The 15,858-nt window shown below is 42.8% G+C and overlaps 1 protein-coding gene across 16 annotated transcripts in view; it reads right to left on the bottom strand.

The window, feature by feature from the left end:
• The window catches only part of MYCBP2 (MYC binding protein 2), a 339,194-nt gene that overhangs the window by 120,066 nt on the left and 203,270 nt on the right, over nucleotides 1-15,858 (bottom strand). For all 16 annotated transcript variants that reach the window (XR_013223966.1, XM_077297204.1, XM_077297206.1 and 13 more), the window contains 9 exons: nucleotides 14,346-14,477; nucleotides 14,082-14,260; nucleotides 13,804-13,946; nucleotides 13,568-13,668; nucleotides 13,217-13,432; nucleotides 11,306-11,528; nucleotides 10,338-10,456; nucleotides 9,302-9,389; nucleotides 2,913-2,962 (listed from right to left, as the gene is read on the bottom strand). Coding sequence is in view for 15 of the 16 variants with exons in the window: in XM_077297204.1 (XP_077153319.1) it covers nucleotides 2,913-2,962; nucleotides 9,302-9,389; nucleotides 10,338-10,456; nucleotides 11,306-11,528; nucleotides 13,217-13,432; nucleotides 13,568-13,668; nucleotides 13,804-13,946; nucleotides 14,082-14,260; nucleotides 14,346-14,477 (1,251 nt within the window). In the remaining variant the exon portion in view is untranslated. The remainder of the gene's footprint in view (nucleotides 1-2,912; nucleotides 2,963-9,301; nucleotides 9,390-10,337; nucleotides 10,457-11,305; nucleotides 11,529-13,216; nucleotides 13,433-13,567; nucleotides 13,669-13,803; nucleotides 13,947-14,081; nucleotides 14,261-14,345; nucleotides 14,478-15,858) is intronic.

Raw genomic sequence — 15,858 nt, 5'->3', positions numbered from 1 at the left:
TACTGGATATTCAAGCTGCAGACAAGAACCCCGCAGGGACTTAATGTACGACAGGATCTTATACTCCAATATAGTTAATTCCAGTATTTTCTCCATTTTTCACAATTTGTTCTCCCCGTGAAATTATAATAATTTATTTTTCTTCACACAAATTCTCTGTGTTTTCCTCCTATTGAGGTTTTTATTATTTTAATGTTTGTCTCATAATATGTTAGCATGTATACTGCTGTAGATAGGACCAAAGAGATTGATTGCTTCAGTTTTTTGTCCGTTAGGCTAGTTTCACACTAGCGTTCGGCAGGGCTGCGGACGGCAGCCTTCTTCCTCAGTGAAGCCCCGCCCACAGCCGTGCCTCTTCCTTCAGCTCCGCCTATGTCTGCATGAGTCCTGCATACCCTGTTTTTAACATTGGGTACGTAGGCCATACGGATGCCTCCACATGCGTCTTGATGCTGCGCTGACCTGCGTCAAACGGAACATGTTAGATTTTGTTGCGGTCGGCGCAGCTTCAAAACGACGCATGTGGAGGCATCTGTTAAAGATAGGGTATGCAGGACGCATGCAGACATAGGCGGAGCTGAAGGAAGAGGCTCGGCAGTGGGCGGAGCTTCACGGAGGAAGAAGGCTTTCGTCTGCAGCCCTGCCGAACGCTAGTGTGAAGCTAGCCTTAGTAATTAGTACTTTGTTATACAAGTCTGGTTTCTGAAGTACACTTAAGGCCCAAGATGGATGCCTTACACAGACTATGATTAAGACTTCACAAGTCAGTAGTCTATTGGGATCTCCATGTGTGTCTATACTATCCCAATTTTAATGAATCAAGAATAAAGTTTTTTACCTTTCCACACTGGAGAAGTATTTTTCCATTTCTTGCATCTGCAAGCCTAAGGCCAGGGCAGCTCCGTGCGTGGAATCTACTTCCTTGAGGAGGCTGAAAACGGTGAACTGACTCTCCCATTCCCTTTACATAGATCTTCTATGGGGTTAAGGTCAGACGAGTTTGCTGGCCAATCAAGCACAGTGATACTGTGGTTTTTAAACCAGGTATTGGTACTTTTGGCAGTGTGGACGGGTGCCAAGTCCTGCTGGAGACCATCTCCAAAAAGCTTGTTGGCACAGGGAAGCTTGAAGTGCTCCAACATTTCATGGTAAACAGCTGCACTGACTTTGGTCTTGATAAAACACAGTGGACCTACACCAGCAGATGACATGGCTCCCCAAACCATCACTGATTGTGGAAACTTCACACTAGACCTCAAGCAGCTTGGATTGTGGCCTCTCCACTCTTCCTCCAGACTCTGGGACCTTGATTTCCAAATGAAATGCAAAATTTGCTTTCATTTGAAAACCACACCTTGGAACACTGCGCAACAGTCAAGTTTATTTTCTCCTTGGCCCAGGTAAGACGCTTCTGGCATTGTGTATTGGTCATGAGTGGCTTGACACAAGGAATGTGACACTTGTAGCTCATGTCCTGGATACCTCTGTGTGTGGTGGCTCTTGAAGCAATGACTCCAGCAGCAGTCCATTCCTTGTGGATCTCCCTTCAAATTTTTGAAAGGCCTTTTCTTAATCCTTTCAAGGCTGCAGTTATCCCCGTTGTTTGTGCACCTTTTTCTACCACACTTTTTCCTTCCACTCAAATTCCCATTAATATGCCTGGATACAGCACTCTGTGAACAGCCAGCTTCTTTAGCAATAACCTTTTGCGGCTTACCCTCCTTGTGGAGTCTGTCAATGACTGCCTTCTGGACATTTGTCAAGTCTGCAGTCTTCCCCATGATTGTGGAGCCTACTGAAACGGACTAAGGGACATTTTTAAACGCTTTGTAAGCCTTTGCAGGTGTTATTTATTAATCATTCTAATTTACTTAGATAATGACTTTTCGGCTTTTATTGGCTGTAAGCCATAATCATCAACATTAACAGAAAATAAACACTTAAAATAGATCACTCTGTTTGTAATGACTATATAATATGACTTTCACTTTTGTATTGAAGAACTGAAATAAATTAACTTTTTGGTGATATTCTAATTTAGTGAGAAGCACTTATATGTGAAACCATAAAACATTTTTGAGAAAATAAAACGGAAGTTTTATCAAATTATTTAGAGAAAAAGTATTTTTATGTCTGAAAAAAATAGTGACCATTTTGAATAAAAAAGTTAAAATTAGCTAAGTATTCCCTCACCACCTCTCTGTTTATAGATAGTGTGGATTCTTTCATTCCTTTGATTGCACCGTGAAGATCAGTTGATGTTACAGTTGCTTTCTTAGAGAACACAGATGCAAAATAGGAATTTAAAAGGTTCGGCCTTATCATTTTTGACCACTTCACCCTTATACTGTAAAAATCCTATAGCATCTTTGACTTGTCTTTTGCTTTTAACATATCCCCAAAATACATTTTTACTGCTTTTTGTCTCCCTTGCAAGCCTCACTTCATTACTGGCTTTAGCTCTTCTAACACTTAGCCTACATTCACTGCAGACATCATATCTTTCTTTAGATATGACCCCATCTTTCCATTTAATATACATTTCTTTTCTCCTTTTTAACAAGTGATTAAGTTCTGTGTTCATCCATCCTAGTCTCTTTAAATGCATCCAATTCTTCTTTCCTTTTGGGATTGTTAACGATTGTGCAGTTAGAATTTTATTTAGCAAAATCTCCCATCCTTCTTGGACATTTCCGTTCTTTAGAACATCAAGCCATTGGACCTTTCCTACCCTCTTTCTGAAGCCATTAAAATCTGCTTTTCTGAAGTCCAACCTTAAAGTCTGAGCCCTCGCCTAACTAATACATTTTTCACACATATTTCACAACTTTGCACAAGTAGAAATTTCAAAATTAATGAAATGAAGTGAAACCTTGTATATGATGGCTGTAATATAATGGACAATATGTTACCTGTAAGGCAGCCTCTTCAACTATTTCCAGGTCTTCTTCCAATTCACTCCCTGTTTGACAAAAATAAGATACATTTATTAACGCACTTCACATACAATGATTCTTTGCCCAGTGATATGGAGAAATCTGGTGATCGATCCACTTCAGTACCATAGTGTCACTGTTACATTTTGTCTACAGTATTACATGCATAATACAGAGGGGGGAAACAAGTATTTGATCCCTTGCTGATTTTGTAAGTTTGCCCACTTACAAAGATATATCAGTCTATAGTTTTAAGGGTAGGTTAATTTTAACATTGAGAGATAAAATATCAAAAATAAAATCTAGAAAATCACATTGTATAAATTACGTAAATTTATGCATTTTGCAGTGAGAAATAAGTATTTGATTCCTCTGGCAAACAAGACTTAATACTTGGTGGCAAAAACCTTGTTGGTAAGCACAGAATTCAGACTTTTTTTTGTAGTTGATGATGAGGTTTGCACACAGCTCAGGAGGAATTTTGGTCCACTCCTCTTTGCAGATCATCTCTAAATCATTAAGATTTTGAGGATTTTGCTTGGCAACTCGGAGCTTCAACTCCCTACATAAGTTTTCTGTGGGATTAAGGTCGGGAGACTGGCTAGGCCACTCCATGACATTAATGTGCTTCTTTTTGAGCCACTCTTTTGTTGTCTTGGCTGTATGTTTTGGGTCATTGTCTTGCTGGAAGACCCAGCCATGACCCAATTTTAATGTCCTGGTGGAGGGAAGGAGGTTGTCACTCTGGATTTTACGGTACATGGCTCCATCCATTGTCCCATTGATGCGGTGAAGTAGTCCTGTGCCCTTAGCAGTGAAACACCCTCAAAACATAATGTTTCCACATCCATGCTTGACAGTGGGGACGGTGTTCTTTGGGTCATAGGGAGCATTCCTCTTCCTCCAAACACGGCGAATTGAGTCGATGACAAAGACCTCAATTTTTGTCTCATCAGACCACAGCACCTTCTCCCAATCACTCACAGAATCATCCAGGTGTTCATTGGCAAACTTCAGACGGGCCTGCACATGTGCCTTCTTGAGCAGGGGGGACCTTGTAGGCACTGCAGGATTTTAAACCTTTACGGCATAATGTGTTACCAACGCTTTTCTTGGCGACTGTGGTCCCGGCTGCCTTGAGATCATTAACAAGTTCCCCCTGTGTAGTATTGGCATGATTTCTCACCTTCCTTAAGATCAAGAATACTTCACGAGGTGAGATTTTGTATGGTGCCCCAGATCGATGTCGATTGACAGTCATTTTGTATTTCTTCCATTTTCTTACTATTGCACAAACAGTTGTCTCCTTCTCACCCACCGTCTTACTTATGGTTTTGTAGTCCATTCCAGCTTTGTGCAGGTTTATGATCTTGTCCCTGACATCCTTACAAAGCTCTTTGGTCTTGCCCATGTTGTAGAGGTTAGAGTCTGACTGATTATAATTGAGTCTGTGGACAGGAGTCTTTTATAAAGGTGACTATGCAAGACAGCTGTCTTTAATGCAGGTAACGAGTTGATTAGGAGCGTCTAACTGGTCTGTAGGAAGCAGAACTCTTAGGGCTTGTTCACACGATCCTTTTTTCACTGCGGATTTTTCAGGTCCTTTTTTGGGAAAATCCGCAGTGAAAACCCGCGGTGCTTTTCACCGCGGATTTGTGTCCTTTTTCTACTGCGGATTCCACTGCGGGTTTCCAACTGCAGTTTCCTATTGGTGCTGTTGGAAACCCGCAGCGGAATCCGCAGAAAGAATTGACATGGTACTTCGCGGATTTGCCTGCGAAAAAAAGGATCCGCAGCTGCAAATCCGCTGCGGATCCGCAGCAAAAACCGCATCGTGTGAACATAGCCTTAATGGTTGGTAGGGGATCAAATACTTATTTCTCACTGCAAAATGCAAATAAATTTATATAAATTTATACAATGTGATTTTCTGCATTTTATTTTTGATATTATATCTCTCAATATTAAAATAAACCTACCCTTAAAATTATAGACTGTTCATGCGTTTGTCAGTGGGTAAACTTACAAAATCAGCAAGGGATCAAATACTTATTTCCCCCACTGTATGCACCTTACTCCAATCTGTACCATGACATCACTTTGCTTGAACTAACTTTTCTTACTATTTGTACGATTTACATATGGCCGGCCGGCTTACATATGGCGTGTATCCAGGAGAACCCGGGATCTCCTGGATACACGCCACACAGCCGGCGCTGCAAGGTAACTTCTGACCCACTTACAGCAAACGCTTCCTTCTGCGGATGCCCTTACATACAATTTAGGATAATTTCCCTTTGTACCTCCCTCCAGCGCTACCCACAGTGGCAGATCGGCGCCTTTATCCAGTATTATCTCCTCAGGCATAGTGCGGCATCCTGGTAACTATCCTCTACCATTACCCACATAACATTGGGGGATTTATAATGGGGTCACTTCATAGAATTTTCCTCATGTCTCTTAGACTACCAGCCTTTCGGCCTTTATCCCGGGTCACCCAGCTCTGGCCTGTATGGGCTTTGATATATCCTTCCTTAGATTGTTGTCCAGGTAATGTTATTCAATTAGTGCTCTCAGTACCTCCTTACACCGGTTCACATTAACACACCGCTTAGCATCTATTCATTTATCACCATTAGGGATGCCGCTTGGCTCCAAAAAAATCCACATACGGCCTTGTCATCTCCCGTCTTTTTATTTAAGTATTCTTCCTTCCTCTTTTTCTTTTGTTCATTTTTTCATTTTCTAGGTTATTCTTACCTTTCGCCGAATGTGCCTAGACTACCAGCTATGTATTTGGGGTAAACGGGTCACGCATAGTATTCACATAATTATTAGTGCTCCGGACAGCCCGGATACCAGTTTCTGTATTAATTGTCATATGTTGTCACTATTGCTTTGTAGGCTGACACTAGTCTGTTATAGAGCACAGCACTCCTTGCAAGCACCCGGACTAATCCCTCTCGTAGTATCCTTTGGGGGCAATATGGACCTCTACCTTAATTATGGTCCTATGACAGAACTTACTATTATTACAGCATAACCCTCCATTTATGTGCCATGTTGTTCTTTCCTTATCAGCACATTCAGCTGCACAGCTTTTTACCTCCTGTTATCTAGCTCTCGTTAATTGGAAGCACTCACAACTCACGGACCACCAACCCGGAAATTCTCCAGCCGCCACGGTTGCATGCACTCGGTCTGTCACGTAATGGATTTGGTCTGGAAACGTATCTTTATATATTTATGGTCCTCCATGTTGTGCACCATGTATTTGTATTTTGTGATTGTCTGTATATGGATATTCATTTGTTGTATTATCTACCTGTATTTCAGTTTAATTTCTGATGAAGGTCTGATGTATGGACCGAAAACGTTTAAAATTTTCTAACTGGATGCACAAATAAATGGAATAATCAACTTGCAGAGTATAAGCCAAGGCACCTAATTTTACCTAAAAAAAAACTGGGAAAAAGTATTGATTCGAGTATAAGCCTGGTATGCATTGTCCCCTCATCCCCATCCTGGTATGCACGGCCTCCTCATCCCCATCCTGGTCTGCACGGCCTCCTCATCTCTAACCTGGTAAGCATGGCTCCTCACCCCTATCCTGATATGATTGGCCCCCATCCCTATCCTTGAATACAAGACCCTATCCTTGAATGCATGGCTCCATGCCTATCCATGTATGATTGGCCCCCCATCAAAAAACATAAAAAAAACCCCATTATACTTATCTTTCTGCTCTCCCTTGCAGCATCTTATACCGGTGCCAGCAGCTGCTTTATGCTTGTAAACAGCGCATGGCAGGAACCTCATACGCTGCTCACAAGCAGAGCACAGCTGACGGAAAACTCACCATTCCCCATGCCGGATCCATGTGCGAGGAGGGCAGTATTAAGTAGCGTGCAGAGTGTCAGCTGGCGGGCAGTCACGTGTGCCGCTACTTAAGAGAAATGAATATGCACACGTGACCGCCCGGCAGCTGCAGGAGCCGGATGCTGCGGCTGAGCCTTGCGCATTATTACAGAGAAATGAATATTCATTGCCAGTGCAGTGAATATTCATTTCTCTTTAGCAGCGGGCATAGGAGTTAGCTACAGCAGCCGTCTGCTGCATAATGTGACCCGCTGCTCCGCCGCTGCCACTCCTCCTCAATCTTCTGGACATCTCACTCGAGTATTAGCTGAGGGGGGGTGTTTTCAGCACAAAAAAAATGTGCTGAAAAACTCGGCTTATACTCGAGTATATACGGTACTTTAGTGCTGGCACATTTTTTTCTTCCTCACATTTCTATTCAGGCTTTGACATTGGGACCAAACCCACCTCAATTTGTAAAACCGATTAAAGGACAGCACCAGCAAATTAATTTCATATGAACTACAAAGTAGCAAAGAGGGTGGCAGGAGGTCTATAAAGTGTATGTCCTGTGCCTACTATTCTATCTGATTAGTCTCTAGGAGATGACTGTACTTAAAGGGAAACGGTCGCTTCCAGAAATTCTATTTACCTGCAGATAAAATGGTAATCTGTAGGTGACTATCATTTAAACGCCGTGCAGTCGGCTTACTGGAGCAATAGCAACAAGAAGAAAAAAGTTTTATTCTCCCAGTACACGCTTTCTTGCGGTCAAGGAGATGGTGCAGGGCATCGCTCACTACACAGCAAGCGTGCTGTAATCACTTCCTGGCACTTTAATCAACAGCCTTATCTGCAGCGTGTGTGCATAGAGCAGGCTGTCAATCAATGTACCTTGGAGTGATTACAGCCGTGCTCTCTCATGAGAGGTGACTAAAGGTACCGTCACACTAAGCGACGCTGCAGCGATAGCGACAGCAATGCCGATCGCTGCAGCGTCGCTGTGTGGTCGCTGGAGAGCTGTCACACAGACCGCTCTCCAGCGACCAGCGATGCCGAGGTCCCCGGGTAACCAGGGTAAACATCGGGTTGCTAAGCGCAGGGCCGCGCTTAGTAACCCGATGTTTACCCTGGTTACCAGCGTAAAAGTTAAAAAAACAAACAGTACATGCTCACCTGCGCGTCCCCCAGCCTCTGCATCCTGACGCTGACTGAGCTCCGGCCCTAACAGCAGAGCGGTGACGTCACCGCTGTTGCTTTCACTTTCAGTTTAGGGCCGGCGCTTTAGTGTCAGGAAGCAGAGGCTGGGGGACGCGCAGGTGAGTATGTACTGTTTGTTTTTTTAACTTTTACGCTGGTAACCAGGGTAAACATCGGGTTACTAAGCGCGGCCCTGCGCTTAGTAACCCGATGTTTACCCTGGTTACCAGTGTAAAATATCGCTGGTATCGTCGCTTTTGCTGTCAAACACGGCGATACACGGCGACCTAGCGACCAAATAATGTGCAGACCTTCTAGCAGCGACCAGCAATTTCACAGCGGGATCCAGATCGCTGCTGCGTGTCAAATACAGCGATATCGCCATCCAGGTCGCTGCAACGTCACGGATTGCTGGCGATATCGCCTAGTGTGACGGTACCTTAACAGCCCTCTGCAAGAACTGGAAGCAAGTAGCTGCAGGGAGAACAGAACTTCCTTTCCTCCCTGTAGCCACTGCTCCTGTAAGCCAGCCAGGCATGATTTCAAGAGAATCTGCCACCAGGTTTTCCCTATAGCCACCACCTTTCAGTCCCACGTGACAGCATTCCAAAATGCTGTACATATATGACTACAATTCGCCCTGCAAGGCAAAAAACAACCACCTTTTATTATACTCACTTACGAAGCAGGCCTATCCAATGGGCGTCACTGGTCTTGCTCCGTCACTGCCTCTCTTCTTGCGATCGCTGTCCTCCTCTGCTGTGGATTACGTGTCCAACATCATACACACAGTGTTCCTCTTCGCACTCTGTGCAGGCGCACTTCTCTCTGCCCTGCGAGGGCAGAGCAAAGTACTGTAATGCACATGAGTCTGGGCTCTTTGGCCTTTCCCCATGCATTCGCAGACCTATACTTTGTTCTGCTCTCTGCAAGGCAGAGAGAAGTGTGCCAGCACAGGAGCGTGAACGGGAACACTGTGTGGATGACGAAGGACACGTCATCCACACAAAGAAGAGGATGATGGCGATCATAACAGAGACCAGACTGCCCCATAGGTGTTTTTTTGCCTTGCAGGGCGAATTGTAGTCATATATACCGCAATATAGAATGCAGTCACATGGGGCTGAATATTGGTGGCTGTACGTTATATGTGAAAAACCTGGAGACCGATTCCCTTTAAACACTATTTAACTACTTAATTTATAATCACTATATCTGCAGGTAAATCGTGTTTCTCATGTTGACAGGTTCCCTTTAATATCTGTATTATAGTATATAGCATATTGCCTGGTGAGTAATTATCTTACCAATGGGAAGAGCCAGATCTTTTTTCATTAAAGCAGCAGCACATATGCCTCCCAGGTTGGCCAATTCTTTCTCCAGCAGAATAATCCCCTAAAAGGAAACCAGACAATCACAATACCTGCATTATAGTATAAAAAAAAAATCTATCCAACAAATCGACAACAAAAGAAATGACATCCCTTCTCGTTAGTATATCCTGCATTTACCAACTATCCACAGAATAAAAAAAATGCTGTGGAACCAGTTAGGAAACACTTTTCCACAGACTGTCTACAGATAAACTCTGTTTATACTGAGCGATAAACTAACAGCTCCTTGCTTCGCACCGATGACTGGAAGCGAGCAGCTGCAGGCAGAATCTAACACCATTTCCTCCCAGTAGCTGCAGCTTCAGCCAGCAAGACAGGATTTAAACCCAAATTACATGCATGTAAATAGTTTTTGGAGGCGACAGGAACCCATTAACAAGTACATAGATCTGTACTTAATAACTAATTTACAAATCTCTCAAAAATGTTTAAGGGGGGAAGCAGAATTTTCATAGGGTGCACACAGTCTTTGTATATCGCAGTCACAGGGAGAGGAGTGCTAGACCTTGATCTGTCGGGCACTCATTTCTGAGTGCTATGTTCTTCTTCAGGAAAAAAAAAGCTGAATTTGAGATTTTCACAGATCTATAAGACTGCGTGTCTGCTTTACCTACAAGCATTACGGTATCCCCACTGCCGCACAGCGCTGACCACAGTCCGAGCTGTGCAGGAGCGAGGCCCCTGAAGTGCAGGCAGGGAAAGCAGACAGGCAGTCTAAGGCCCCAGTGACAAGCTACCGTTCAAGGAAGAATATACTATTGTGGTATAGAGCTATCCAATTGTTCCTGATGTACAGTGAATAAGCAAGTACATTTCATTTAATCATTGCAGCATATATCTTGAACTGAACATAATGTCCGACCTATATAACACTATTGCTATCCTAACTCTTGTTTCTGATATAATTGACGCAGTTAACTCTGCCGCAATGTTTAGTAATGGTACTGACCTCATCAGTTCCTGGACTACATTCATATCCAATAGTAAAACACTTGAAGCCATAAAAACAGGCCTTTTCATCTTTTACGTAGTCTGATGCAGTTTCAAGAGAGAACAAAGCCTCATTTCCTGAAAACATATACACAAAAATTACAGTTAATCAGGAGACTCTGACGTTTAAATGATGTACATTAGCACATCTAGTGGCCTAAGACGCGAATTCACATACGAAGAAAACAAGTGGTGGGTTTTCCTACTGACACAAAATATGTTACATACACACACTGTTCCTGCACATAATAGTGTTATGTCACGAGAGCGCTGGTAATGCGCTGCGGCGCTCACACTTTCCCCAGATATTCAAGTTTTAGTGAGGAAAGTGTAAGCGAAGCAGCCTATTAACAACTGCTGATTGGCTGCAGTGCTCACGTGACAACCGCTGAAACGACATGGGTGTGGGACGTGAGCAACAAATGTTATTTTTTATTTTACTTAGGCATCAGCAGCATGTAAGAAGGAAATGTCTGAGCAGTGAATACTGAAGAACCCTATAAAAAAAAAAAGTAACCTTTATATTAAACTTTTCATGCTATCATTTTCTATCCTCGCTAGCTGGAAAGTGGGCGGCAGTCAGCGGCACTCTACGTGTTAATAATTAATAAAAATAATGCTGTCTATCAGCGGAGGAGAATACCAAGCAATGAAGACAGAAGATTAGGAGGCAGCCTGCTAATCCAATCAGAGATCCCTCTCATCAGACCCAGCAGAAGACAAGTCTTAGATTATGAGATACACGTTAAAAGACAAAGTTCTATTATTGGAATCAACCCTTGGCATTAATTACAAGAACAGAATAAAAAACCTGAAAGTCATAATATATCTGAAAAGTAAGGGCAATCATGGAAAAAATGGCTGGTAATCCTTCATGTGTTTTACCTTCAAATTATACAGCCAGAAAAATAAAAAATTATAATTTACCTGGCAGTATTAAGACAGCAGACGGCCATCCAGAGGAGCCTGAAAATTTCTTAAGTTCAACCCAGGAATTAAGATTTTCATGAACGGGAAACTTTGGTCCAAAACCTGAGAAATGTGCATTTCGTCCAGGGATCATGAGGCGCAAAACATCTTCAGACTGAGCGGTGCCACACTGGGGGTCAAACTCCACTGATACCCACCGAACACACTCTGGGAAAGACACCTGAAAGGACAGAGCAGGACATTTATTATGGCAGTGAGGTGCTCAGACACAGACTGTAAGGTGATCGCATTCAGAACCCTCTGGTAGCAGATTAACTCCTCCGGCACAACATTTTAGGGCCTGGTCAAATCTATCCATATGCCCAATCTTTTATTTCTCCCCCAAATATTTGCGTTTTACGATTTCCAAATTTCTTTAACCCCTTCATGACACAATGTAAACTCACGTCATATTCCTGCCTTTGATGCGGGCTCGCACACCAAGCCCGAATCTTCACCCGCACATGATGACTGATCTAATCAGCCATCATGTTCCTCGAACAGCCACAGATTGCTAAGCAGTAGATCCTGCAGTCAATCTCGGACAGCGGCATTTAACATCAGCTGGAAGGAGGGATGGGCGCATCGTTCCATACTCCCATTGACGCCGTGCCCGTGACGGCAGGTTGACGTGACAGCCAGAGGTCTGCCGATGACCCCTCATTACAATCCTCCTGTGAAAGCCAGGATGTGGCTGGCGTTCATAAGAGATCAGAATTTTCTGTAAACATAGTAGTGTTTATGGGCAGCACGGTGGCGCAGTGGTTAGCACAGCAGCCTTGCAGCGCTGGAGTCCTGGGTTCTAATCCCACCTTGGACAACATCTGCAAAGAGTTTGTATGTTCTCTCCGTGTTTGCGTGGGTTTCCTCCGGGCACTCCGGTTTCCTCCCACATTCCAAAGACATACTGATAGGGAATTTAGATTGTGAGCCCCATCAGGGACAGCGATGATAATGTGTGCAAACTGTAAAGCGCTGCGTAATATGTTAGCGCTATATAAAAATAAAGATTATTATTATTATTATTATTATTATTATTATTAGTGTTGATGCACTGCTATGTAAAGCACAAGTATCCTAAGAGGACTATTAAATACAGTAAAAAGTGAAAAAGTTTTTAAAAAGGAAAAGAAAAAAAAAGGTCTAATCACCCTCACATCTTTACCCTATTAATAAAAAGATTTTTAAAGAAATACATATTCAGTATCGCTGCGTTCGTAAAAGTCCTATCAAAATATAAAATAAATTATTTTGATCGGCAAACTGAGTAACGAGAATAAATCGAAACCACCAAAATTAAGTTTTTTTTTGTCCACTGCTACATTGTAATAAAATGCAATAACAGGCGCTCAAAACTGTAACTGAGCCTTCACACAGCCCCCATATCAAAAGAAATGAAATCGTTATGGGTCTTGGAAAATGGTGGCAAAGGCAATTATTTTTTTCAATAACTGAAAAAAAAAACCCCGCTATACATGTCTGTTATCTGCTTACTTGTACTGACCTGGAGAATCATATGAAAGGTCAGTTTTATCATATAGTGAATATGATAAATGAGGGGGAAAAAATGGTGACATTTATCTTTTTTATTGCAATTTTAATGCATTTGCATTTTTTCCCCCTTTTCCTATGTGGTTTCCTATATTCCTTTTCCACTATGTGGTACCATGAATGGTGTCAGGCAAAAGTACAACTTGTCGCGCAAAAAAACGAGCCTTCATAAGGCTATATCAATGAGAAAAAAAAAAAAAGTTTGGGCTCTTGGAAGAAGGGAAGGAAAAAACGAAAAAGCGGCTAAATCGCCCTGTCATGAAGGGGCTAATGGGAGTTTGACATGCTTCTGCATAAGTATCAGATGGAAATGCTTACCTTATACTGCATCACACTGGCAGCTTTGTATGGGTGCTCACTTTCCACCACAGCATAGTGATTGGAGGTAGTACATGCAGAGAGCTGCTCAGGCTGATTGCCGGTTGTACTGTCAGTGGATTGATTTGGGTTGAAGAGAGGAGGTGCATACTTCTGGTTCAAAATTGCAACGGATGGTAGTAACTGCTGCACAAGACCAAAAACCTCCACAGCTGCCTAGAATACAAGTTAAAATAATTGTCAATCAGTCGTATCAACAGTAACACAAAATGGAGCAACTCCAAAACAGAAGACAAACTATGTTACAGCATTCAGATGTTAAAGAGCGGTTGGGCAAGAAACCAGACTTACTTTTGGAATTGCAGCTGCTACTGGTCCAATATAAGCTATCAGAAGAGGGAGCAGCAAAGAAAAGAGACTGGAAGAGCTAAGCAGTTCTGGAATGTCATCAGCTAAGGAGAAAAAAGGAAATTAAGAGACTGATATCACAGTGAACACGTCCATGCTCTTACTTGATTCTTGGGGGCTTGAATCCCAAGAATTAGAGGGGTCAATTATGGACAGTGGAAGAATTAAGCACAACTTACCATCAACAGCGAGTGCTCGATGCAGCAGGTCCTTGGCGGACCTCGTCACGGCATTAACCACAGAAAGTGCCCGGCTGCAGTTTTTGTCTTCTTCATTGGCTCTACTTAACAGCTGTGACTGAAGGTCTCCATCATATTCGCTTCTACCATGCATACATGGAAAAACAACAAAGTAACGGCAATTAAATGAGAGCATTGAGAAAGTGTGGCTAGCTGTTCAAAGATTGCAGACAATGGTGGCACGCAAGCACAGCAGTTACATGACACAAGTGACATACCTGTAGTATAACACCTGTGGGATTTGCCCCCTGGTTTGGTTAGTACCGTTACTACTCAGACTGCAGGAGCTGAATGTGAATGTCACACCATCGGGACACTGAACTGTGGTCATTCCACCATCGCCGTTAGCTGTGCGGCTCCCATAATTTCTCAGGCGCACTGCGTATTTCATGTTCTCCTGTGGTAGGGAAGCAAATTATTTTAATGTCAAGTCTATAAAAAATTACATTCCAGTATAACACGGTGTAATTGACTATTGGTACCTTCAGAGGGACAGCTTTATCCAGCCTAATTTCCGCAATATCACTGGGCGACTCATCAGTTGTGTAAGTGCCTTTCACTAGCTCCAGTGATGTCCACCTATGAGAATGTCCTGCATCACCAGAGTGGTCACTCTAAAAAGGGCAGGGTACAAGGAATACAAAATGGGATTATACACACCATGAAGGCAACAAAGCACACAGAAACCAGATTTTACTGTGGAAAACCTTGGACAGACAAGCATTTTCCCTGTAGCATACATACAAATAAAGCAAAAAACACAAATGGATCCTGATTGCACTTTCAATTTGTAGGTATAAGTCCAGGCAAGACAAGTTTGTGAGGGTATGTGCACACATCGGCTTGTTAAGGTGGATTCCAATAGGAAAACCTCCTGAAAAAGTTCTGACTGCACACTCACAAGAATGATCATATATATGTCAATGTACAAACGACTCGCTGTTCATATGTTCAGGCTTTTTAGCATCTTTTAACCACTTCGGGTTTCCAATGTCACCAAACGGTTAAAAGCAGTGAGCACACCGTTTTTCAGGCTTTTTTCCCACTCTGAAGATGTTCTATGTTTTACAATACAAGTCAATAGGAAAGTTCTAAAAATGCCTGGAAGACACATGGGTACTTTTCTGAGCGTTTTTACAGTATCCTTGAATGAAAAAAAACGCTTGTGGATTGATTTTTTTTTATTGTTGCATTGAACTTTAAAAAACAACCCAGAAAATGTCAGTTTAAGAAAGAAAAAAAAAACAATAGATGTTAAAACAATGGGAAAAATTAAAACCAGCATTTCCTGATGTTTCTCTTGAAAGTCTCAGTGGGTTTGTGTGCACATTCCCTTAGTGTAGGCGCTCGCCTAAAGAGGTCAAATTGTCGCTGACAGATTATCCCAAACAGTGATCAAAAGGTGCACCAGTAATCACCAATTTTTAAACATAGCCTATATATTGGTAATTAGAAACAAAAAAGGAGATTTTTGTGTACTCACCGTAAAATCTTTCTCTTAGCCTCTAATTGGGGGACACAGGACCATGGGTGTTATGCTGCTGTCCACTAGGAGGCGACAATGCATAATCTGAAAAAGATTAACTGTGGCTCCTCCTCTGCAGTATACACCCCTGGACGGCGTCAGCCTTCTCCAGTTTTGTGCAAAAGCAGTAGGAGGAACGTAACATGAATAACATAGGACATGCCTATAAGAAGGCCACTATGTACGAGCTCAAAGAACAATATGAGAACTCAACAGTAACAACAGCCCGAAAAGGGCAACAGGGTGGGAGCTGTGTCCCCCAATTAGAGGCTAAGAGAAAGAGATTTTACGGTGAGTACACAAAAATCTCCTTTACTCTGTCGCCTCATTGGGGGACACAGGACCATGGGACGTCCTAAAGCAGTCCCTGGGTGGGAAGCAATGGACGAATATTGTGCAGACAGGCCCCTATACTTAGGGCACCGCCGCCTGCAGGACACATCTACCCAGGCTCGCGTCCGCTGAGGACT

This window comes from Ranitomeya variabilis, chromosome 3 (assembly GCF_051348905.1).
Source record: "Ranitomeya variabilis isolate aRanVar5 chromosome 3, aRanVar5.hap1, whole genome shotgun sequence".
In the NCBI taxonomy this organism is placed as follows: domain Eukaryota; kingdom Metazoa; phylum Chordata; class Amphibia; order Anura; family Dendrobatidae; genus Ranitomeya; species Ranitomeya variabilis.
Note: the sequence above shows the minus strand (reverse complement) of the source record. Positions and strands in the feature narration are given on the sequence as shown.